This window comes from Anoplopoma fimbria, chromosome 9, assembly GCF_027596085.1.
Source record: "Anoplopoma fimbria isolate UVic2021 breed Golden Eagle Sablefish chromosome 9, Afim_UVic_2022, whole genome shotgun sequence".
Classification (NCBI taxonomy): domain Eukaryota; kingdom Metazoa; phylum Chordata; class Actinopteri; order Perciformes; family Anoplopomatidae; genus Anoplopoma; species Anoplopoma fimbria.
Window position 1 is genome coordinate 12,686,566 of NC_072457.1, and position 27,005 is coordinate 12,713,570.

The following is a 27,005-nucleotide window of genomic DNA, read 5'->3' on the forward strand; positions in this document are numbered from 1 at the left end:
ATAACTGGTTAAACTTAATAGTTGTGTGAAAAGAGTTTGTTATAACAAAACTCCTCTATTACTGTATTTGTGGCTCACAACCAGTTCCATTATGGAATTTCTTTCTTCGAACATAAAGAGTTCCAAACAGAAAACGGTTTAGAAATAAAAATTCAACTCATCTGGCCTTGGATACATATTTGTGCTGGACTATAATTGCAGCTCTCCACCTCCTGTGAAAGAACATTAGTTTCCTCTGAGGTGAAGCTCATCCAGACTATTACCTGATGTCTGTACATCATAGTGGGGATATAAATGCTTTTAGAAAGAATTGCTGCCATACCCCTGCAAAGTCACTTTTAATGTATGTAATGGATTTTTCTTAATCCCACCTCATACCATGTGCACCTTGGGTGTGCCTCGCGCCTCCAGCCATGAAAATACAGAAGGTGTGCTGCCACTCCCTCTGCACAATATGCAAAGTGCACTTGACTGCACTTTGCACCTGCACTTTGATTCATGAAATTATCGTGGCCTTGGCCTTCTTATAATTCAAGTTTTACACAGAAAAAACAGCCCTGGATCTCCAAGAATAGGGACCCATCTATGTGTTCACACATTATTGGTGCAACGTTCCACCAGATAATCTCGAGTCCAAGAGGACTCCAGTCAACTCACAGATTACTAAAACTTGCCGTGTGTCCAGGATGAACTTCCTCCTTTGTTTTCCTAAATGATCAATGGGAATTGGTTATAACAGTAATGAGAGGGAGAAAACCGCTGGGCCCAGCGGCCTAATTAAGCCAGCATCTCCAGTGCATGGCTAATTAATAGTGGGGAGGAAATTAATGAAGAGCTTGTGGCCTGCCGCTGACAGCCAGCAGGAGTAAAATGCAGCTACGTCAGCAGAGAGCCCTGCAGCACTCCAGGTGACTGCCAAAGCCTCCTTCGTCATTTAGACAGCACGCGGTAATCACCGTTCTTACACCAGGACACTGCCACACAGCCACAGTAAAAATGAAAAATACCGTCTGCTATAGATACAAGCTAAGAGATCTGATCTAAAACCAGCTTCTTTTAACTGCCAAACTCCATCTGTCGTTGAATCCTCCACTGGGCACTGATTTCATATCAGTTCTCAGAGTAACAGCCAAAGCTTTCCTCGGTTCAGAAAAAAAACTAGGAACCCTGATCTGAGAACAGATAAGCCTCAAAGCTGCTGCCAGCACCATCACCCACAGAACCTGGAGCAGGCTAACACCAGAGAAGCAAAGAACTAAGAAGCTGCTGTCCATCAGCATGACCCGAGTGCCAGCCACTGCCAACGTCCTGTCTCTGACACACACACACACACACACACACACACACACACACACACACACACACACACACACACACACACACACACACACACACACACACACACACACACACACACACACACACACACACACACACACACACACACACACACACACTTAGTAATCCTGATAGGAGGTTATTTTGTTGGACAACGTGCTGCTAGTCACATTAAATCTGAACATTGGACCCAAGAGACTGTGTGATGTAGTTTCAACCACTCTGTGTCCCAGAAATGTGTCATTTTGCAGTTCTGCTTGACCAGGAGGCCTGGCGAGATGACAGTTCTTCCTTCTTCTCTGTTCCAGTGGACAGAATTCAAAGACACATGTAGAGAGGAGATCTGCTGCTCAGTATCTGCACCAACTAAAAACAGCTGACCCTAGGGGCCTGTCTGGCTTTATACTGAAAAAAACCCCAACACAAAAGTTAAAAACATAGACTCCTGTAAATCTCCCTAAAAACCAACACACATCATCGGTACAGGTAGGACACAATTTGGCAATGTTCAGGTTCCTTAAAAATGTATCCAAAAAAAGAGTGTGTCCAATCGTTATGAAGATTAGCTGAATCATTTAAAAGAGGCTGTTAATGAAAGATTAGACCACCTCAGCAAATCCACAGCTAGGTCTATAGGGTTCAATTAAAAAAGGATAAAAATCCAGTGACTTTTAAAACAGCCATTTAAGTGGCACTGCATGCATTAATGATAGATAAATGCTCTTGCCCTGTGTGTACATGTGCAAGGTTTCTGGAGGAATACTAAATGTAGTTATCGATTAAACTCTTTCCTGGCCCATCCTGAGAGACAAACTACATTGCATACCCTGGTCATTGCCAAGCTTGGCCACTGCAGGTTTTTAATGGATCTGAAAAGAACCCCCTTTCCTCTCTTCTAGTGTCCAGGGAACAAAGACATATAGCTCTTTTATTGCCCTCCTGGTAACACCTCTGTGCTCAGGTTTTCCTTTTTTTCCCCCGTCCCTCAATCCTTTTCCATCTTCTCTTTGATGAATTAATATTCCATTGAATAGCTTAGTCTCACATCTTGCCGATTGTTCCCTTTTTAATCAAATGTGATTACAAAAGGCTTCCTCAGATAGGCGAGGAGACACACTGGGAGAAGTATAATGAATGTGCACACACGCACACACGTGTCTTTGCTCTGCTCAGATTGGCTGACTTTCCACGCAATTAAGTTACTCCCAACTGGACTTGAGCACACGACTACAGTACTTCACATTCACTGACAGCTAAAAAAAATCCACATCAGGTTCCTTTAAGCTTAATATTTGGTCAGATGTTTCGTGCATGCATAATAAAAGCTAATTAAACCATGAAATAATGAATGTTCCTCATTTAAAGCTAACATGCACCTTCATTACAACGGCCTCTGTGAACACTATAGATTATTCCTATTTCTGACGATTGCTGACAAATGACTGGATTCCAGGTCAAACATGGATAAGGCTCAGAGCAGGCCGTAGTCAGTTAGCCAGGCGTAAAATTGGAAAATTTAAGCTACAGTGAGTCATTAACTAAGTCAAATATGAAACAAAAAGCTCTGTCTCCCTGGAGAATTCTTTCCGAAGCCTAATCTCTCGTTCAAAGAAAATGATTTCACTTCAGTGGATTCTGGAAAATATGCTAACCTTATCATAGTTCATGCCAGCAGATAAAACTGACCATCTTCAGCAAATTCACTTGTGCACTTTAGCGTAAAGAAGTCCTTTCTTTATTTATTTTTTATCAGCACAGGCCCCCCAACTATTTTCTCATCAACTTATACATTTCATAGCCACACCTCAGCCCTCTCCATCTTCCCTCTCTTCCCCTCTTTCTTCAGCTGCAAACTCTGTAACTAATTGGATCTGGCATGGTCTGTAATGACTTTGCGCTCTATGGGGAGCTTTGGGAAAAATCACCCTTCATTTCTTCTGGCATCACTCAAGTGACCACATACTGAACTCCGGTGACATATACCTCCGTCCTGCATCTAAATGGCAAAGACTGCAAAATGTACAGGATACTGCTGATCTCAGGTTTGAGGAAGCCATATGGATTTGTTCCCCCTGGAGTGCACTTTCAGTCGGTGTTTGTGAGTTTTGTATCTGTGTATGTTTAACAGAATCATAGCAGCGTGGCCTCATTTTATTCAGTCGACCTTGAGTGTTTGTGGAGCCAGCAGTTTCGGTCAGTAAAAAAAACGCAAGACATGTTTTCCTCATCAAGCAATCAAGCAGAGACAGAGGCACAGTCTGAACCCAATCTAACATAAAACTCAATCTGAGAGACTCCCTGCGAGTCAGTGAGACCAACAAAATGTCTCCTCTGGTCTAAGAAAGCCAGAATATCACTCAGACTTTACTCATAGTTTTTCAAATTAAGAACTCACTCCTTGTAAAAAATGTTTGCAGTAATAATGATTGATTATTGCATTGCTTATTGTAGACTCATTTCAATGATTATGGATTGCTGTTCAATTGCACTCTACACATCTCCTACTCTCTATTGAAGTGCTTTTTAAGAGCAAGCTCCAGCTGGCAGCTGTGGAGTTGTAACAAAATGTGTGGCTCTTCAGCGGAAAGTTAACATACAACTTCAGGGTGGAGAAAACACAACGCTTGCCAGGGAAAAGAACCAGTACAGAGGAACTTCTGACTCAACAGGCTTTTTCCATCATGTCTGTTGCCTCCAGTCAAATTGAGCTGTCGGAGGCAGTGGAGTTCCAGTCTAAATTCAGCATGGCTTGGCTGTGAGTAACTGTAGGGGGCTTTGAAGATCAAGCCCATAGGCCAGGGAAAACAAATTTGTCTGCCACTATCAATTATGCCAAAGTTAAATTGTTTTGTCAATAAAAGCCTGTTTGCTCCTCAGCATGTGTCCCATATTAAATCATCCATGCTCCCTCTAAACACCAGTCATGTACAGGTCGTCCAGGTGTTTTTCTTTCTCCTACCTCTTTTTCTCTGCTTCATATCTGCTGAGGAGACGCTGCAGACCACCACACTTGAACCCCTGGAAATGGGCAGCAGGGGCGCCGACAGTGACAACGTCGTAGAAAGCATCTGTAAGACAGAAAATAGATTTGATGGAATTAAAATAACGAGATGTATTACACAGCACCTTGGAACATTGGCACTAAAGGACCAAGAAAAAATAGATTCAAGAAGATAAATAATCCCTGTCAAAGTGTAAAATATACTTTATTTTGAGTCAGAATTTTAATTGAAGTATATGCATCATATTCATGCACAAATAAGACATTGACATAAAACATGATATTATTATGCACTCTGCCAGTCTGTTTCAGGCGTCATTTCTCTCCAGCCATCTTTTAGTCTTAGCAATGGTCCCACTTTGAACCAGAAGGACGATGAATGTCACAGCACTTCATTCCAATTTGCACACCGCCGTCACAAGTAAATAAACACTTCACAGACGGCTAGGCGGGCACAAGGGTGCTTACAACAGACCTTGTTTTGAATGAGTAATGGATGAGACTGACAATTAAATCAGAAAAAAGGGAGGAGGGAGAGTGGGTGGACTGGGGTTTATGGGGGGTGAATATTTTGGTGTGGTTTAGTGCCGGGTCAGTTAATGAACACCTCCGGGAAAGCAACAGTGCACAGCTCCAACTGTAGGAAAACACTGCTAGAAAAATCGTTGAAAGTAGAAAATTAATGACACAACACAGCTCCGAGTGTTGCCACATGAGATGTGAATGGCAGCGCGGCCAACAGCCTCCCGTCCCCTAACAACACCACAACAGACCGATAGTGGTTTGATATGGGGGCTTTGCTACTACCCGCTGCTTCTCCCATTCATTATCCCGGTGCCTGGCCTTGAGGCTCCCTGTCCACCACACGTTTGGCCCCTAGAGTTTGTGGATGTCCAAGTTCCCTTAATTGGTTCTCCCACAGCAGAAGTGTACTATAATTCAATGACGGGTTTTGGAACATCAAGCACAATGACCAATTTGTGCTCTATTTGCCTGGTCTCGCTCTCACACCATCCGTCTTTCAATATACAATATATCAACAACAGAATAAGCTGTTTAAGTACTGAGAGGACAGTTGCTCTCTAAAAGAGGAAATTTATTGCAGCAGTCAGGATGAGTGGTTATAATTCAACACTTAACCCATTCCACAAACCTGTTTAACAATGACAAAGGATCCTTTTAGACCCAAATGAGTGCTGAATAACGCTTTCAGATCAGCTGAGCTTTTAAGGCTGGAAATATTTTGCACTTGTCATTTTGGAGGCAGAAGACAGCTGTATTTTCCAAAAGCCTGTTTTTTGTTTTTTTGCTGGATGAACAATAGACAAAATGAAAATGAATGGTTCAGTGTTGTTGAGTGGAATGAGTAACCAAACTCAAGGAAATGCATCATTTCAGAAAATCAGAGGAAGAATAGAGCAATCGACAACAGTTGGCAACTGAGACTCGCTCGATCACAAAGACGGTTACATTATTTTTCAATTATTGGATAAATGACAGTTAATGTACAGACAGGGAACATAGGCAGAGAGAAAAACGGGTAAATGACATGCAACAAAGGTCAACTGGGGGTGATGCACTATATGCAACGGTTAAATGCAACATTCATACAGATGCGTTTAAAGACGTGGTACACATCGAGGAAAGATGATAACACCCTTCATCTGATTAGATGACAGGCACTCAAAGACCAATTTTCTAATTGTGTTATCTATACAATGCCACATTACTTTGTGCAGACAGTTTTGTCATTACGATATCTGCATTACACAAAATTCCACTTGCATGTTGTTGCAATTTTGTTTTCCGGTTGTAAGAAAATCTACTGATCCAACGTAATCATGCAGAATATTGATATAAATATGGATATGGAAAAAATACAGTCAATGATAAATGACATGAATATGAAGTCATCATTAAAAGGAAACTCTTCCAGTATGAGGAATGACGGTAATACAGTATGTCAAACTCACATTTTTATGATTTTCTGCACACTTCATGTCAAGCGATGTTTCTTTTCATGAATCCGTTGACATTTACTGTAACTGACTTGTATGTGAGACGATGCGCAGCATGTTTAAGGTGAGAATAAAGGGGGGCTTGGTGAGCTTGGTTTATTTTTTTAAAGTTTTACTTGATTTTGTGCAACATATCTTCTTTTTACTAAATAAGGTTTTGTTTTTGTGAGCTATTTATCACTGCTTCTACCCAGATTTCTTAATTAACATCATGAAGCTGATGGGAGCTGCATTATCCTGCTGATACTCCAGGTCCTACTGAAGTATAAAGGCAGAGTTAAACCACAAAGACATATCAGCTAAAGCACAGCTGCCTGGAATTGAGTCAAGGTGTGAATTGGCCCCACAGAGGGTCATTATCGGAGTGTCCATCAATCAATTGACAAACTCCTCTAAGGCTCCTTTTATCTTGATTCCCCTCTTTTTCTGCCCTGACAGTGCAAGACAGTTTCACGGCTGTATGATGACTTGATTCTACTTATTTTATCTGTCATCCCTGATGTCTTCACTGAAAGAAGCACAGTTTATATCAAGGTTTGTCTGTCTTCAACTTCCCCATCAATCACTGAAATGGAGCCCACTCACAGGTGGTGAGGCAGCAGTTAGTCGCCCTAATACACAGAGACAGTTCCAGGGCAATAGCAGGCTCTGCCAGCTAGAGAGCAGTGGCGGAGGAGACAACCCCAGTATTTCGCTCTGGAAAAACGCAAAGGGCTTAATTAGTGTTTAGTCTATCTTTCTCAGGCCAAGTAATTCTCACCTTTCAACCTGGACGATGAACTAGAACCACCCTGTCTGAGCCCTCTGAGTATCTCTGACAGATGGAGAAGTCACAGGCATGGAAACACAAAAGTAGGTGAAAACCAGAGCAGCTTTTAGAAAAGTTTGCATATGAAACCACCAATTCACAATACCTGCTTTTGCTGTTTGAAAGTTCCAGGTCAAACTGCTGCTGAGCCAAGTTTTTTCAGCAATGTATGAAATGACAATGGGAAATATTATGACAATGAGAGGTCGTTTGTAGTGATACACCTACAGAGAATTACCACCTGAATCTGCCGCTTCCCTTTGGTTTTATGGAGTTTTATAGTCCGTTTCAGATACGTTTTACTGTTTTGGTTCACTATCACATAGCTCTCATAGAGCTGGTTGTGTGGCTAACTGTTCTCAAAAAATCAAAATGAAAAAGCAGATAGATAGACACTTAAGAGCACAATATTTCACAGAGAGAAAAAAAGAGTGTGAATATTGGACTAACCTTCACCAGGTGCAAGTATTAGGTGTAATAATAGGTCCAACAGAAGTCTAAAGCAGAAGTCTAAAGCAGTAGTGTAATTATACCTGTTTTTCTGGGGCACGTCACTCTCATCCTCTGGGTGTGCAGGTTTATTGGGATGAACTCCAGAGATTTCTGAGCTTTGCAGCAGCTTGGCTTGAATGAGCGACCTAAAAAGAAAGTACACAATTTTATGTCACATTGTCATGAAATATATTTGGTGGAGGTTAAATATAAATATGCACTAAATACCTTCCCGTCTGCTTTAAGCTATGCTACGATCTTACAAACATTACTGATTCATATGGCTCTTCTTTTTATAATCTTGTTAATGTGCTTATGAAGTGAGGCACAGAAACAGATAAGCAAACACTAGTAATAATTATGATGGATGTTCAAATGTCCTCTTTGATTTTCCAATTACAAGAAACCCTTTGTGTAATTGAATGACTTGAGATATGTTTAATGAACAACTGGGTGACAAAAGGGAATACATTGCACCAAATTAAATTGAGTGAATGGTCGCTAAACAATGCTTTCAGAATACCCAAAACAAAGAGCAGCGCAGCCAATATTTCAAATTAGTAAAGCCTAATTTCCCCAGCCATTTCCCCAAAGAAAGCATAATTGTAACACAAACACTTCATAAAACCGTAAACCACAAATTATTCTTGGTTTGGCATTGGGTTAAGCCTCCAAACCATTCCTCTTTTAAATTCCCATGAAACATAATTTAACACAAATATATGTATATCAGATAGAGAATGTATCAATTAGAGAACAACACGCATCTCTAAAGTAGCTAATTTTCAATCAACGTCTTATGACATCCTCTAACGAGCATTGTAATCATTTAAGCAAAGGATTTTATGCCCGTTGCAGCCACTACTTTGCTCAGAACGTCCAATTAAAATGTTCTGACAAATGATACTCTTTACGATTGGCTTACATTTAAGCTCAAAAACACAATCTGACACTCCATGTTGGCTGCTCAAATATGTAAATAGGGTTAACGAGCCTCTCTGAGATGAAGCAAAGCTTTCATGAACAATCAAGGAACAGAGTCAATTTAGAGGAGTGATTTTGCTAGAAGAAGTATTTCAGTTCAAATGAAGGAATTAAAAACAGGTACAGAAGTAAAAAAGGGGGAACAAAAAATACTCATATGAAAAAGTTTCATAATCTTGATGGCATCGAAACTTTTAAATCCTCTTTGAAGACACATGACTTTGAATTTCCTAATCTAGGAATAAAGCTCAAATTAAAGAACCAGTAAAACCTGCTCTAGTGCAAGTTAAGTGTTTTCCAGCTTGTGTGTGGAAATGTAATTTCATCGTAAAGATCATAGAGCACATTGATGGTTTTAATGTTGAACACGTTGTAGTGATTCATTAATCCAAATTGTAATGTAACAAATATTGTAAATTGGTTAAATGGAAGTGCAGGCAAATGTGCCTCCTGTTCATTCTACCCCAATGTTAACAGCTGTGCCGATATTATGTTGTGACTCTTCTATCTATCCATCCATCCATCCATCCATCCATCCATCCATCCATCCATCCATTTTATATATATCTGTATATCTATTTATCTATCTATCTTTAGCATTAAAGCAGAATATACCCATTAATATTATTGTAGACTAAGAGATATTTATTAAATATGCATGACTGTATTTCTAGAAATAGCCTTTTTTTGTTGTACTGTATGTAAGATTTTGATCGATTGTCCGGCAGATTATTGTCCGCGATATTCAGCCCTTTTACAATTATTGGAAAGTATCGTTTTTATCTGTTTGCTCTAATTGAATGTCTCACCCACAACCTATCTGATTGGTTTAATCGTCACAAGTAAAATCAACACTATTGAAGAAGACTACTGTGCCACAGACGGGCAAAGACAGACCCAGACTGCTGCTCCATTGAGGGAGCAGAGCTGTGTGTTGAACATAAAGCAACAGATATTACTGAAGTTGTAATAAACATTACAATCCTCCTACAATGAAGTTTGCAAAAACACCCATTGTCTCTGCTCTTAGTGTTTTGCTGTTAGTAATGGTAGTAGGTGGATTAAACTGGAGTTTTTCTCGAGCTGCAAGGAGAGGAAGAGTGAGTGAGATGAACCTGGATTTGGACAAGAGATTATAGTAGTTTACAAAAAAGCAGCACAGTGAAGGCATTTCATAATCGAGAAGTATATAACTCTGACCTGCCAATGTTCATATGAGATAGTCGTCACTCATTTATGTTTTTGTAATCTGTAATTTGTATGAAAAACAACAACATATGTCTGTGTATTGCATCCAGTCTGCAATTCACATACTTTGTTGTGAAACCAGAGAATTGTACATATTGGGCTTATGATCACAGAAAGATCTAGTCTACACTTGTCCATACACTTTCTCTCTTTTTTTTTTTTAAGGATAATGATGAAAATGTATGAAATTATAAATATGCTTAAAGGCATTTAAACAAAGCAATGTGTTGGAGTTTGTGTTATTCAAAATTTTGTCACTAAGACTCAAATTTTAATGCAAATATTCGTTATTGGTCTCCTTTACTAATTATTGGTTTCTGCCTTGGAAAAAACATATCGGTCGACCCGTTTTCTATATTTATCAAATTCATTATACTGATTAAGACTTTATTAATATGTGACAGCAATATCAATGTAAGGATTTCATTAAATACTCAAATTTCTCAAAGACACTGACTGGTGTGCAATATCTTTCAACAATAATTATTTTCTTATTTATAAAAAACACCAAAAAGAATGGTTAGTAAATGACTGAAATCCTGCTACTATTTCTAAATACTAATTTCAAGTACAGTGTGTTCCTGTGCACCTCACAGTGTTTATTAATTGCAGCATGATGACAAAACAGACTTAGTAATGACACTTTCTAGCTCTTCTAACTGACGTGAACTTATTCTTACTTTGTGTTGAGAAGAACAACACTATGCAGTACACAGTCTTTTCAGTCCTGTTCATTAATTACTCTTGAGGCAACAGACCAGTATGCACCAATCAAAGCTTCACTGCTATTATGTTTACACAGAATATATGAGAAAAATCTGTTACCTGCCACAGATTTTTAACATCATTAGGCAGGTTTGCGAAACATGAAAACAAATCCACAGCACCTCCATTACTGTAAATAATGCTGAATCTGCTGACCCACTCAGGCTGAAATGTGTTGCCTCTCAGAAATGGATATATGACTCAGCTGGAGCTGACAGCGATGTAACATTTTTTTCAAGCACTGAAAATCAATCATGTCTTCTTCCTAAGGTGATAACAGATTTGCTGCTACTTATCAAAGTGCAAATTTAAACAGATGAAATTTCTACCCACTGAATATACAATCCGTCCGTTTAAATATAGTGAAGACCAAAACATAGTCTCCACATGGAGAAATGTGGAATCTAGAACGATAAACTAGACATTACCCTCCCAGTTGAGCATATTACTAAATAGTATGCACATATTAATTAGCTGTCAATTGTGTTTATCTCTTTATATTTATTATAAATTGCATATTTTGATAGTATTTATCATGTTTTTTTATTTTACTGAATGATCCACACAGGAATTCCAATGCCTTGTTCATTTGTACCCGAACATATCGTTAATAAAATTGACATGAATCAAGAGCATGCCAACATTTCCCAATCACCACTACCCATAAAGTACAGCTGAGAGGAATGGCATTAGCTTTTGCTGGAATTTGGAGATATGTTATTTACTTTTTGACGAAATGATGGTGCTTAATTAAATGTCATGAGGATCATCAAAGATATCAAAACTGATACTCAAGGGGCCTTCAATATTTGTAGCAAATTTCAAAGAAATCCATCAAATAATCCAAATTTAATTAAAAAAAGAAGTCAATCTCATGGTGATGCTAAGAGTAAAAGTCAGAGGATCACTCTGACTTTTACTCTTAGCACTCTTAGACATCCTCTGGGGAACATGTATGTCTGTACAACATTTTAATATCCATCCAATAGTTGCAAAGATATTTCGGTCAACAGAATGACACAGAGGCTAATAAAAACTCTAGACCTATATACTACTTGTGCAAATGTCTTCACCCAGATAGAATATTAATGCATTTCTCCAACACATTTCTGTGCCACATATGGAGGAGCTAATTCTTAAGGCTAACATTCAAGTCAATGGCTAAGCTGTCGTCCCTGCTCAGTGGGATCTCACTGTCGGCTGTAGAGCTCTGGGGACCGGGCTAATCGAGCTAGTGACCGTTGTAGGTTAGATGAATTAGCCGTATCAGATCCCCATCTGTTTGCCCAGGTGGGCTGGCCATGTGACAGAAGGGCTGAATGCCAGCAATACTGACCAACATCTGGCCGCTATCTCTTCTTTTAATCTTTCCCGTCATTTCTTTGCTCTAAGCCACTTTTCTGTACTCCTTTGAAATCCTTCCGGAGAAGAGCAACCTATCTCCGATGCTTTTAGAAATGTCTGCCTGTGAGCCTGAGAACAAGCTGAGACGAGAAAAAAACAAGATCACAACCTACAGCAACACCATCTTGTAAGTGAGGTCTGTCAGATCAATGTAGGTCGGTAGCACGTTAAGGGTTTCATCTTCATGGTCCTGTGGCGCAGAGAGCACAGCGGGCTTTTTTAATCAATCCACAGTTAAATCAGTTGTAGACAGAGAGGAGGATTGGACACACACTGTGTGAGCGGTGGAATCAGCCCGAGAGAAGTGTGAATCGGACAAGTGGGTCATATCTGATCTTATGTATGTATTTTAACATTTTGGTCATTACTCTGAAGGGTTTTTCTCTGTTGTTGCTAGTTTTCATGTTGTCCGTAGTAACCTACAAAACATAAAATGTCTGTGTACTCCCCAGCTGAACATCTTTACCTGGAGGCAACAGACAACAGAGACAACTGTTCTGATACAGATATTAAAGAGAGAAAGGAAGGTGTGAGCCTTAATCTACAATACGTAGCTCTGGGCCTTAAACTGAAGTTATCCAATAAGTAGAGTTAAAGAGTGACTGACACTCTTGTGCTGAGAAGTGCCGGCAGTACTGGAGATCCAACACACCACGCTAGCTGGATTACGTCTATGTCTTTAATTCACCGGCTGGTAAACAATGAATGCAGGGATGATTAATTTATGAACGGAATTGAGTTATTAGAGCATCCGAAGTGTTTGCTGAGGTCAGCTCGTCAAAAATTGATTAAATGGAACCTGGACATGAAGACTCTACCGCCACCTCCCAGCAGACTATTTCTCTTCTTCCTCTGCCTGCAGTTTCTCCAATTTCATTTGTATTTTTGTTCTTGCAAAGAGAATAACATGAATATCCATCTTACTTGATTTACCTTAAGTTATTTGCACATTCCCTAGTCACGTCTCTACGTTACAAAAATAATGATGCTCGTTGATTTTAAATCACTCCCCTGTCTTTGCTCACCCACTGGTCTCACACTCATCAACTCAGCATCTCTACACCACAAATTCTCTTTGTGTCTCTGCCTCCTGCATTTTCTAATTATATTACTTATCAATAATAAATCTGCAACAGCTTGCCCACCCAACTTGTTTAGCAATGTCTGTCATCCTGTTAAGTTAATGCAGGACTGGATTACAGCGGTAAATATGACAGAGCTGCCTTTGTGTATTGCAGCATCTGTGCCACACAAGGGACTTGTCAGGAACCATAATGACCAACGCCACATTATCCATTCCCCTCGCCCTTGACTAACTCTCTCAGAGCTCAGGCAGGCAGTGCAGAGGCTTAGCCACCATCATCTCTTATCAGCTGGGTAAAGAAAATGAAGCAGTGACAAATATCTCATTATGGGGATGAGAGTTAAATTATCAGTAGCCATAATGTTCCTATGCCCATAGGAACGTGTTAACCCTGTTTACCCTGTTATTGACCACCCAGACAAATTTACGCAACTGCCAAAAAACTGGTAGGTATGTAAAATTCTGTTTTAAAAACGTGGACAAAAACATAAGCAGCATTCTCTGGGATGTTAACATGCATGCTCTATGGGCAGAGCATGTTGAAAACTTTATGCATTGTTTGACTGTCAACAAGCCCACCGATGAAGCGGCCCAGCGGGATTTGTCCCGGCCAGTACACCACTGCTAGCTATCTAACCGTAGGCTGTGGTCAGTATGTATTGGAAATCGCTGTTGAGCAGCAGAACTAATGATCTTTTGTGTTTTTTGATATCGTGGTGGAGGGGTTGTGCTTAGGATGACTCGAGTGTGTCATCGAGCCATGATTTCAGGACCGCCCAAAAAATCCTAAACACAAAAATGGTATATAACAGTTTAAACGTCAAACTCCACTATTCAGTACTATATTGTTCATATATGTTTTTGCAATTATTTTCTAACATATATAATGTCTTTAGAAACAATTTTCAGAATTCACTTTACCCGGACTGTTTTGTACAATTAAATTTGTCATACTTATGCATGTATAAGGACAACAACCACTGTATACATGGTATAGTATAGTATGTTTGTTCATATGTAATAAGTATTTCATTCTGCTTTTGAGGGTTGAAACTAAAAAAGCAAATAAATATACAAAATGTCTCTTTCTAAATACATTCAACCACCACACATTCTGCGGCATGATCACATGTCCAATGTTTCCTTGTTAAGTGTCAGAGGCAGCCTAATTACTTTCTGTGCTCACATCGGAGCTAACTGTGTGGATTAATTTTATTATGTAAAACATTTGGAAAAAGTGTGCAAAATGATTTGCATACCAAGTAGAACACAGAATATTTGTAAATGAGATGCAAGACTCGTTTTTTGTTTGCACATGGCACAGATTTGCATCAGTTTTCATGTGCACTGCAAACGTTTACTTTAACAAAACACAGAGGGACTCATGGGTACACACATTTCAATTGCCCCTGATGAAACCTCTGTTGCTATGGAAACTCTTTGACAGCCAGTAGATAAATGAATCAACTTCTCACTGAGCTTTTCATTGACACAAATCACCCAGAATCCACAGACAGGTCAGGTCAGATTTCAGGCATTAAACACCCCACTCCTTTATTTACTCCCATAATGTCTCTATATTTAGGGACCATACATAACAGTAAGAGACTACTTTAACACAACAAACAGATTTTTTTTTTATTTATTTAACTGAAAAGATAAAGTATTGATTGATTTATAATGTATGCGGTTCCATCTGCAAAAGCTAAGCCAGGTGCTCGACTTTTTCACAGTACAACAGTATGCACAATGTTGCATTTCAAAACTTTGTAGGGATAAAAACATGTTTCAATACAGCAGATCCAAGGACAAACCATGATAGAAGAGAAAAAATATATATTTTCATAAAACCTGGATAATCATATCGGAACAAAGGCGGGTCGATAAACAATGACACCAGGGTCACATCTTGGAACTAATTTATCACCAAGTGACTTTGTATGATTTTAGAGTGAAAAACCTTTTTATGCGGAGTGTGCATGAATGTATTTGTGCACACAGGTATGAATGTAAAATGTAGCAGCAGGTGCAGTCATACCAGTAATCTTGTCCAGTTCAGCCAAAGTCTCCTGGTAGGAGCTGATGATTCCTCCGTATCGTGTCATCACCTCTTTTCTTAAGTTGTCCCAGTGAGGAGAAAGCTCGCCCAGCTCTCTCAGCTCCTGCACCCTAAAGATAAACACAGATCTATAAGGACCTTTGTGGTTTTAACGGATATCAAGCAAAACATCGAGGAAGTCAACACATTTTATCTCCTTCTGCTTAGCTTCTCTTTCGTTTAAAACATTGACATTAGTCATAAAACAATCTAATTTAAGCGAGAAAAACGTATTGGGCATTATTGCAATACTTAATAGTTATGGTAAAACGCAGACACAGGCTTGCACATACTGGCCCAGACACACATGTACACACAGTTGCGTCCTGAAGCACCCTGTGCTGAGCCAGATAACCACATTTCTGGACCTGAGGCTAAAAGCTGGTCCCCACTTATCCACTCTGCCCTATCACATTCTTCCCCTGCTCCCGCCATTCTTTTACCATTACGCATAATAGAAACCCATCCAGTCTTTAGTGGTGTCACTGGAGCGATCTGTTGCCTGTCCTTCATCTAGTCGTGTCTGCAGCCTAAGGCCAAAATCATCTGTGCTCCTTCTTCTGCATGAGTGTGTGTCTGTGTTTGTGTGCATGGGACTGATTGCCTAGAAGAAAGTACAGCCTTTTATCGTTGGCTCATTATTTGCATCTGAAAGGCGATATCAGATGGACAGATATCATTCAGAAACCTGCCCTCCAGCACCCTTTGAAAAGTAAATTGCAGTGATATTATAGAAATTAGAGGTTGAAGGAGGTTCAACGTTGTATTCAGCATAACAAATACATGGTCATATGCATTGCTTTCATGATAACGAGTCCAATTTTCAGTGATTATACCTCTTGCATTTTGTATAAAGTATATTTTAAAATGAAAGGCTGCATGCTCATTGGTTCAACTTATTGTTAAGACCAGGCATAATTGCTTGAATGCATAATGTAGCAGTTATTTCTTTGTTGTATGGTTCAACTACTACAACAAAGAGAAAGGCGCTGATAGCCTCTCCGGACTATTTCCTGGTCGCCTCCAGGTAAGTAAGTTATTTTTAGATTACTTTGAAGTATTTCAATACAAAGCAGAGCACGTTAGAAATAGTGCTAGAGAGAGAGAGAGAGAGAGAGAGAGAGAGAGAGAGAGAGAGAGAGAGAGAGAGAGACAGAGTGAGTCAAGGTCATGTATATCATATGAATCATCAAACCGACAAGTTTTTCAAGCAGTGGGTTTCAGACAAATTACAACAACACAAACCAAACATATTTACTCATATATCTCTGATGGTATCTAGCCATTCTTTCAGGCATTTCTATGTTAGAATGTAATTCCAATAAAAACATTTTACAGTGAGGCCTGCTAATTATCCAGACACATTATTTCTGAAAATACATTGTTGTGGCTATAATTGAAATTCAACCCCCCCAAAAAAGGAACTAAGTGTCACTTTTCTAAACACTCTTGGCACTAGAGCTAGACTGATATATTGGCCGATATAAGCTCAACAAAGTGTTGCCTGCGAGGGAGTTCAGGCAGCCCAACTCCAGTCCCCCGCCGCATTCACATGGCACGGTCTCCTCACTGCATCATATATCAAATGCACCCTTTTAATCATGGCGCTCTACTTAAGCCGTCAGTGCTCTGCGTACTCTTTTGCTGCATGTTTGCTGTCACACTGTTTACCAGAAAGCTACTCTGTTACTCGCTGCTACTGCTGCTGTCGCTGTTGTTAGCATTTCACTCCCTGCTGTGCTTAGCTTGATGTTTCCTTGTGGGGAGCGTAGAACTGTAAGTATTAAGAAATTGTTCAACAGAATGCCGAAATAGGTGTGAGGTAATTCAGGAACAAGGTCTCCATTGTTGGCAACCAGAGAGTACCGATTTATAACTTGTAAATGTCACGCTTGGTATGTTTCTTGGTCAAAAAAATAAAATTGATATCATGTTTTTTACTACGAAATATACAGTACCAGTCAAAAGTTTGGACACACCTTCTCATTCAATGGTTTTTCTTTATTTTTATTTTTTTCTACATTGTAGATTAATATTGAAGACATCCAAACTATGAAGGAACACATGTGGAATTATGTGGTTAACAAACAAATGCTCAACAAACCAGAATATGTTTTATATTTCAGATTCTTCAAAGTAGTTGAATGAGAAGGTGTGTCCAAACTTTTGACTGGTACTGTAGATATCAATATATGCTTTAAAACGGCAGTATTGGTAAGGCTATAGTGAGCACCACAAATAAATACATTCACTCCACATAAGTGGGGAGAGGAAGAAATCTAAGGAAAAGACACATCAAAACATGTAAAATTTAACAAAAGATATTTGCATGGCTTGATACCACTAGAGGTTATTGAAAAAAGATGGTTTTATTCATCATAATTTGGGTTAAATTACATACATATACAACAACATTTTTGAAATTACATTCAAGCCCCGGCTAAAAACAACTGAACCAGCTGTAAAACAAATGGTAGATCACAGACATTTTCCTTTTCCCTCGCCTGTGTCTAGTTCTAAAAGAACCTGCAGCTGTACACAACCTCGAGGCAGAGAGGCGCTACATGCTGGGCAACACTGCTAACACGCTCTGCAGGTGGTTGTAAGTAACTTGTGCTTATGGCATAGGAAGATGGACACAAGGCTTCCTCAAAAAGAAAGTACATTTGAGATTACCATGAGCAAAGGAAGCTTACAGTACCATGGGCATCTGCACAGGCATGTCTATGACTTTACGTCCTTATAGCTCTACCACTCTGACCCTCTTTCACAACAAAAATCAGGAAACCCTACCCTTGCATCTGACGAGCAAAACTCAGGAATAGAGCTAAGGGGTACTTAGCTTTTAGCCCTAGGATTGGGCCATTGTATCCAGCATAACCAGTTCAGTTGAAGTGACCCCTAATATTATAACAGGGAAATTTTAACCAATCAAGGGTCGATGTTCTCTAATTCACTGGTTTGTATAGCAAATATAATGTGGTACTAGATCCTTACCATGCTCTTTAAGAGATTGCAACCATTCACAATTATCTATACCTCTAACTATACCTTTCAGTCACTGCTACTTATGGATCACAGTGTCAAAGTGGACTATTGTCTCCTGAGTGATCTGTTATTTTCAGTGGGAAAGTCTGGAGGGGAGGTCAGGGCGGACGATCTCAGCCTAAATGATAGATAATGGATAAAATAATAGAGAAACGTGTCTGCTTGCTAAATGAGGGTGATAAGGCAGTGGGATGGTGGGTAGAGAGATACGGTATCACCTCCTTAATCAGTGGTCTGTTGTCTGGGAAGAGTAAAGGTGTGATTGGGAAAAGGCGCGATAAGAGCAAGTGTAGACTGATTAACTATATGCATGTAAAAAAAGGAGACGTCACTTAGGTTTTTGGGTGTTCCATCCAACACCATACATTTGAAAAAAAGGGTGCTCCCAACAAACATTTTATATGCAAGACAATATCTGAGATTTCATTTTTTTGGTTCAAAGGTCTAGGGGGGAATCAAATTGTCAATGAAATATTGAATATTATACAGTAGGATCTAATAAACTAAAATTACAAATATATCTTTTCCAAGGTTCAAATGACCAAAGTTGCTACATGCATGGATACTGTACACTCACACTGGGCAACCTATTTTGTTTAATTTCATATTATTAAGATACTGTATTTATACTCTAATACTGTATACTGTGGTGGAATTAACCCCTTTTCCTTTTCTTGTTGTTTACTGATGATAATTACTAAGTTTGTAAATTATTTTTTGACAATACATAGTTACATACGTATATACATTTTGATACATATATAATTACATTTTTTTATATAAATAAATATATATATATATGTATGTATAATATTTATAATCTTAAAGCAGGTTTATTGTTTGACATGTAATGACAGTGTCGACAGTGGGAACATTTTGTTACATATTCTTGAGACTGATTATACTTTCCAAATAATCACATTCAACAAACAATATCATTCTGTTGTTCAACTTAAGTAGAAAGAGAGAAAGAAAAAGGCCTTGAAAGCATGAGATAAATACAAAGGTGCACTTATTAAACTCTCAGACAAATGTGTCTGCAGGGACCATTAGACGTGTTTTTCACTAGCATGTCTCAAAAAACAGATACGCTCTCATTTTTATCTACGCAGATGTACGTCTCAGCTTTGTCTCACGGGCGTAACTGCAACTTGAAGCCTTAAGCTAGGCTACAAGTTTACTTTTTAGAAAATATGAGGTTGATGCCCAATGAAAATACTCAGAATAACTGTGTCTCTGGCAGTATCAAACAGGCAATAAAAGGTGTTATGAAAACGTGTGAGTTACTGCAACAGCGAGAGGTCCTAAATGAGAAGTCATAAATGAGCACTCAAAATATTATGCAGTTTGGTGCAGCAGTGTTCAGATTAGCCGTGGAGAGACACAGAGACGGGCAAACACACGCACACCCACGACTGATCTCATTATCTCCTGGAGGAGATAATAAATAACTTAATAGACAAAAAATGAATAAAACAGGTGGACAAAAAACGGTATCCTAAAGGGAAGAGGGGAGGGGATAGAATTACTAAGAATTTTAAAAGTCTATACAACAATGATTACGTTTTGATGAAAAGCAGACAGTAGCTGACACAGTTCAGTCATTTATCTTGACTAAAACATTAGGCAGGTACTAGAAAAATTACACAATGGACAATAATCAGATAGAACAATGGCTCCAAATTGAGTTGGACAGATGACTGGGACAGCAGAATACATTTCTCAAAGAGCAAAGACCTGTCATGTGGGCGCTGTTATTTCATGGTGCGTTATAGTGCCATTTTAATTTATTCCCAGAGGGCTTTGTGTGTGGGGTCAATAAAACCTCCTGGTTGGTACTGAGAGAAAACCCTTCTTTTACAGCACATCCAACAAGCACTGATGTCATTGATACTGATCTTGAATGTACAGAACATTGGAAACAATGAAGCCGGATGTCAACATGTCACCTATATGATCCTTAAACACTATCACAGTGCTTATTTATTAACAGGAAAAGAAGGAGAATGATTTTTTTTCCAATAATGAGAAACCAGACAGCTCTTAATGAATGGGGTTAAATCGACACCCACACACTGACACTTTACTACACATGCATTAATTATCTTTATAAATACACACACAAACACAAGGAGTCACAGCATCATCACCGCAGGAAAGAAGAAAAAATCTGCCACCTCTGTGTTCGCAGAGTTAGATTAAAACAAGACTGTAGACATCAAAGGAAGAACAGGAGGAAGAAATATCCAAGATTATCACAGAGTGGTGAAGCAAACTAAGCCACCCACCATCCGCCGCTGCACCACAACTTTGCAGCACTAACTGAATCATTAAAAAAACACCGAGAGCATGCACCAGAGAGGCACCGGGAGAAAGACAACATTTAAAAAGAGGATTATAGGAGAGGTTCTTAGGCGACCAAGCTGGAGATACGGTACACTTGACTATTAATGAACAAACGTTATATATGGTAGCCATGCTCTGGAGCCTGCTGTGTGCTCATGAGCTGCATTTTACAGATAAGACATTTAATAAATATTATATAATTGTCCTCTAAATTTATTTGAGATTTAAATGCTTTAATTTAAATAGCACATCATCTTCTATTTAAACAGAAAGCAGGGTAGGAGATACTGAGAAAGTGGGAACCATGGTCGAGGAATGTGAACAGACTGTTAGACAGGTAAACTAATTACAAAGCTTGTCTAGTAAACGGTCAATAACGGCTGCATGTGTGTGGTGGAGGGTTTAAACACGCTTGTGTGTATGTTCTAGTATGTAATTGTGTCCTTGAACTCTGCCTGATCCTTAAGGTGCACGCTGTGATTATAAATCAAGCTCTTCTCCAATGAACGATTCGTCAATGTCTCCGATTGCATCTTTTTATGCCTATAAAGAACCGATGTGTGAAAAAACGATCATTTAAATTGACAAACATCATATGTGTAATTTGTTGCACAATTTAAACAGGATCATGGTCCTTTGGTGGTCCTTCTAAAGGGGCGGGACTTCGCCTTTTAATTCTTTGTTTTAAAGGGGGTGTAAATAAATCATCTGAAACTGTGTGTGCGTTTATGTATGGACGCCTTTGTGTGTTATATATGAGAAGGGGTTGCCAGGGACAACAGGCCATTTGAGGAATGATCTGCCTTGACAAACACTGGTCGAGCCTGAGGGATGGGACCGCGGCATCTAATTACTGGTGCACAGTCAGAGAGAGGTGAAACATCACCCACCGGTCCTCATTCTCACACAAGGATTCTCACAGACTATCAATTGGACTGGACTTTAATTGCAGTTATGTTCTTGAACTTTGCCTTGATGGAGTTTATATGTGATAAAACCAATTTATTCACACTTCTTTCCCCCCTGAAAGTAAAAATCCCAAAACGATAATATTTTGACAATGCAGTTTTAAATTCTAGCAGGAGTAATGGAACAAGAAGGACACATCACAATGAGCTGTTAGATGAAGGTTTGAAGGCTCCTCAGAAAGGTAAACAACTTTACTTGAACCTGCCATTGTGTGGAAAACTACTTGTGAGCACAGCACACAGTCAGACTATAATTGCTCATGGCATGACGATAAAAAGGCTGATTACTAACTTGACCTTCTAAGTTCGTTTGGCTACGCTACTGACAGATACACCAGTTGCTTCTCTGTTGTACTTTTTAGACAACTGCTGCTCAAGGAGTGTTTGCTCTCCCTATAATTAAGGGACCTTTAGTGTTTACCTGCACCTTTATCACAGGATTAACCAGGACTGAAATCTTGTATAACTTTAAAGTAATTGTCTAATTCAGCACCAGTGGCAGGATGTTGAAGGAGCCTTCTTGCAATGCTTCATGGGAGGACCAGGAGAAGGTTTGCATGAGTGTGTTAGTCGTGTTCTGGATACATGAGCATAGCAGCCTCGTTTGAAGTGTTAAGTAGATCTGAATAATTCACTCCTCTCCAAATACAGGCGGAACTTTTAAACAATCACTTAGGATGAACTGGGTCAGGAACAACGATCAAGAAACTACACACACTTACTGTACACATTAAGAGGTAACACCCGGTTGGAGTTTTACTGTTGATTGTTCTCCATTGGCTGGTTAGTTGATGCAAACAAGGACATGGGCTTTCTGATGCAACGAGAAAGCTTGCTGTGACATCCACAGGATCAACAGTATGAGTTCAGGGTGACTTACCTGCTCATGTCCTCCTGAATATACCGCGAGAGCAGCTGCTTAGGGATGCTAAAGGACAACGTGCACTCCTCCATTTGTTCTCGCACAAGCATCCACTTGCTGTCCACTGTTTGAAATCGGTACACCTTGCATATTGGGTTCTTGAACACTGAGAGACAGAGAGAGAGAGAGAGAGAGAGAGAGAGAGAGAGAGAGAGAGAGACAAAGGGAGGGAAGAGAGGTTTATTGAACCATCTGACACAGCAGGAAATACAACACATTCTCATCAAAGATAATTTCAACTTTTGAAATTCTCTGATTTAAAACCAACAGACAGTTGACACCCTCAAGGAAGCTACAGACAGAAACTCTTCAAGTGTCACATGTGGTATGACGCACAAATTAAAATCTATAATCAATAACTGTGTCTGCCAAAGATTAGGTGTTTATCATCTTCCAGAGCCCTTCTTTTCCTCTCTTTCCACTTCAGTGGCAGCACAGCAGACAAGAAAACTGACTAAAATAGTGAGACCTTGTCCTGTTAATCCTTTTTCTTCCATTTCCATTTTAATTGCTTGTTTAATGTACAACAGTCGGTCAGAGAGAGTTGACTCACTCTGTAACTTTGCTTGCTAACCCCACCACCCAGCAGTCCCGTTAAAACCCATTCAGATTCAGCCCCATCTTCTTCATTTTTTGCAGAGTGGCTAATGGCATCAATCGAAGGCTGCAAACGGAAAAAACAGCTCTAATGCTCTTATCTGCATGCTGGCAGCAGAGGGCAAGAAAGCTGTCTGCCTTGAACAGTGTTTACCACTCCTTTTCCGTTTCCAGAGCTGCAGTCATAAAGGAAGTCACTCAGTAAGTCGGAGCTCAAGCACCCGGGGTGAATCGTCTACAATCTCGCTCTAGGCAGTCAAACATGCGTGGCACCAGTAAAATGTTTTCGCTTGAACTCAAAAGTGCGAGACTCCCTTCTGCTCATGCTGACAGCACAGAGAACGCCACCCCCCCCACCCCCACCAAACCTATCACACTGAACTGTACCCAGATCTGGCCCCACATTGTCCTTTCTCCAAAGTCATCTGTCCAAGTGACCAAGTCATTACTCCTGGTGCTGCTACGTCATTTGTCCTCGAGTGTTTAGTTTCAGTGATTCCCTTCAATGCATATTGGTTAAAGAATGCGCACTACAGTGGGAGTTCATATGTTGTAAGAGGATTTTGATATACGATGTAATGTCATGAGGTGTGATCACTGGCTGGTTTTAACTACTGCTTTAATTGTGTTTCAAAAACGCTGGTTCATTTTGGGCAAACATTTAGATCCAAAAACAAAAATGTTGGTGTTTATTGTTCACCTTTACTTGATAGATGACAGTGTTTAAACAGACTGGAAATGGGGGAGAGAGTTAGGGGTATGAAATGCAACACGTCTGGAATCAAACCGGGCATTGTTTATTGTTTATTAACTGGATCACCATTAGCTAACACCTTGGCGACCACAAATCTTCCTGGGGTCCACAGAAAAGACAAAACATAATACATACAATACATGACGTAAGACATACAGTTAAGACAGTACAGTCAGGGGATGTTGCAGATTTTTTGCATGTGCTGTAATAATTCTGCTACCGAGGCGCTCCAACAAATCCAATTAAATTCTCTATCACTTTCCTGACAATTTTCTATATTTTTCTTATTTTCAATAAATCTTTTTAGCTAAAGTGCCATCGACCTCCATGATTGTCCAAACAAACCTTAATATGAACGAGGGCACTGCTGTTCATTTCCCACCAATCTAACGTAAACTATCGCTGCTGACAGCACACTGAGATCAGTCCGCCTTGGTTGACAGTCTCACGGACTACTACTACTACTTCTACTACTACTACTACTAGTAGTACTACTGCCCTTGGAAGCTGTAAAGCTGAAGCCGCAAGCCACTTTCATGGCGGGGCCTTTCCTAGCAGAACTAGAGATGGTCACTGAGTAAAACCAAGGAGAATATGTGCCTAGTAAAAGCCACATACAGTAACCATGAGGAGCACATTAGAAATTAAGCACCATATGACAAAGGCAGTGTGGCAAAATTCTTGAACATTTTAAAACACTCCTGACCTTCTTCATCAAAGGTGTTCCTATTAATGTTTTGCACATATCTTTGTTTACTATTAAATACATGTTTACCATCAAAATCACGAATAACATCTTTTGAAGATATATTGTTAAAAAGGATAATTTGTTTTTCTTTGTTACATGATACTACGCTAAAAATATTGTGTTGATACACAATGAACCGAGGTCCATAAAGACAATTAGAGCTCCTCCGAAGGACAATAACTGCTAGCCAAATAGGCTGTAGAGAGGCTTATTAATATTTCTCTACGCTGCTAAAGTTGATGTTGAAATTAATGATGATTAAGGTTAAGCCTTGAATCACCCCAGAAAGGATTCATAACGGCAACTAAATTAAATGGGATATTCCGACATTGTTGGCATGGGGATTAGAGAAAGTGAAATGGATCACAAAAATAAATGGGGAGCAAGGGCCACATGGAGAGAAGGGGGTTTAGGCGCAACCTTAATCGGAAATGCGACAGTTGCTGACTTCCACCTCCGTCAGAGAAGCAGATTAACCCCTGAACTCCTCCCCGCCACCGCGCTAATCTGACCACCAATCAGGCGCTTCGGTTTTCCTTTCCAACACCTCTTAAGAAAATGACTTCCTGAGACATGCCGTGTGTGGGCTCCCCTCTCTCCCTGCTCTCTGCATGCACATTTTGATAGGTAATAAAAGTGGAAGACTAAATTGCATTACTCGGGGTCTGCAGGGAGGGTTTTGTCTCGACGGGCTGCAGATGTGCTCTTACAAAAATGGCTTCCGTTCACTAGCTAATCTCCGTAGAAACAGTAAACGACAATGACGCCACGACAACAGGCGTGGGGCTGCTTGGAAGCTTAAGTAGGTGGTGAGAATCTGGATAAAAGAGAGAAGTGATGTGTGGAACAAATGAGTGCATGGGGTGAAACAAGTAAACTAGTTTCCTAAGTGTCCTCTGAACAAGGGCTGTGAAGTTTCAACACAGCAGAAGTTGTGACCTTTTCAAGTCTACCCCTCTTCTGTCCATGTGTCTTTCATTTTCTCTCAAAGATTCTCTCTTTATCTACCAGTGAGAGAGATAGCGTACTGTGTTAATCTAACACAGCTAGCAAGACATACTTAGCTTGTCTTCAGTTAGTCCACAAAGAGCCAAGAGGGTTTACCTCGTGGTCTCCCACTATTTATTGTCACAGCCTAAAAATGTCAAGACTCCTTTTTTAATAATAATAATACAAATAAAAATGATTTAAACAAATATGATATCCGAAAGATCTTGGTTAGGCAAAAAAATACTTTGATGCATATCAACATTAAGGGACTTTTGGATAAAGTAACATGCTTACTAGCACAATGCTAAATTTCAATAACATCTAGGTGAATTATTTCAAGCCTTCCTTTGAGGCTATTACGTAATAAGATTTTGCCATTTGTCTCCTGTAAATATAACTTATTTTATACCACAAATAAATAATATAAAGAAAGGAAATTAGAGAACACATGTTTCTTTCTTTCTTTTTCTTTGATTGCCACATCCTTCCGCAATGAATAGTGAAATTACAAGTGTTGAAGATGTGAATCATACCTGGACCTGTCAGCGGGTTATTTTCCCGGTCGATGCAGGAATGGGACGCGGACTCAGAAACCAAGGGACACTGGAAAGGAAAAGAACAGCAGGAGAGAAACAGAGAGAGAATATTTAAATAATTATGATATTTTTCTCTTGACTAGCAGGGCTTTCATCTTGACTATTACTTATGAGGTACAATGGAGACCAAACTCATTCAACTGAAATAAAACATGAAACTTAAAACATAACTGCAGATATGATGCATGGATGGTTTCATATGTTAAATAGTAATTTTCTTGGTTTTTGTTTGCATCAATCCAATAATGCCATTTAATTTCAATGAAACAATCTGTGCTGTATGCACATTACAAACACTACTTTTAAAGCGTAGACCCATGGTGCCACAAAGAGCAAACAGCTGCTGACTTTTTAGTTAAAATTCTCAAGTATCAAGCACTTCTGCCTTCATTACAATCAGTGGTGTTCTAGCAGGTGACAGCTGAAGGAAAACACACTGCTGTGACTTCACTAAATGGGTTGCAGGTTGAGAAATGATTACCTCAATCCACATTTCAGTTTTTATCGACTCACCAAATTGTTAGTTTCATCCTCTGTTACTACATTTCAAATGACTGTGCATTGACATACGGTTCAGAGCACAACACATTCGACATGGACAATGCAGTATGATGCTTTTAAAGAATAACTACATGCTACTAAATCAAAACATATAAACATGAACAGTTTCCTCTGCTCTGGATTTACCTCACCTTATCTACATTACATTACATTACAGGCATTTAGCAGACGCTTTTATCCAAAGCGACTTACAGGAAGTGTATTCAACATAGGTATTCAAGAGAACTACTAGTCA

The 27,005-nt window shown here is 39.5% G+C and overlaps 1 protein-coding gene across 3 annotated transcripts in view; it reads right to left on the bottom strand.

Annotated features, from left to right (window-relative positions):
- inpp4b (inositol polyphosphate-4-phosphatase type II B) overlaps nucleotides 1–27,005 on the bottom strand; it is a 129,112-nt gene that overhangs the window by 28,666 nt on the left and 73,441 nt on the right. For all 3 annotated transcript variants that reach the window (XM_054605298.1, XM_054605297.1, XM_054605299.1), the window contains 5 exons: nucleotides 26,147–26,216; nucleotides 22,483–22,630; nucleotides 15,181–15,311; nucleotides 7,699–7,803; nucleotides 4,298–4,406 (listed from right to left, as the gene is read on the bottom strand). In XM_054605298.1, coding sequence (XP_054461273.1) covers nucleotides 4,298–4,406; nucleotides 7,699–7,803; nucleotides 15,181–15,311; nucleotides 22,483–22,630; nucleotides 26,147–26,216 — 563 coding nt within the window. The remainder of the gene's footprint in view (nucleotides 1–4,297; nucleotides 4,407–7,698; nucleotides 7,804–15,180; nucleotides 15,312–22,482; nucleotides 22,631–26,146; nucleotides 26,217–27,005) is intronic.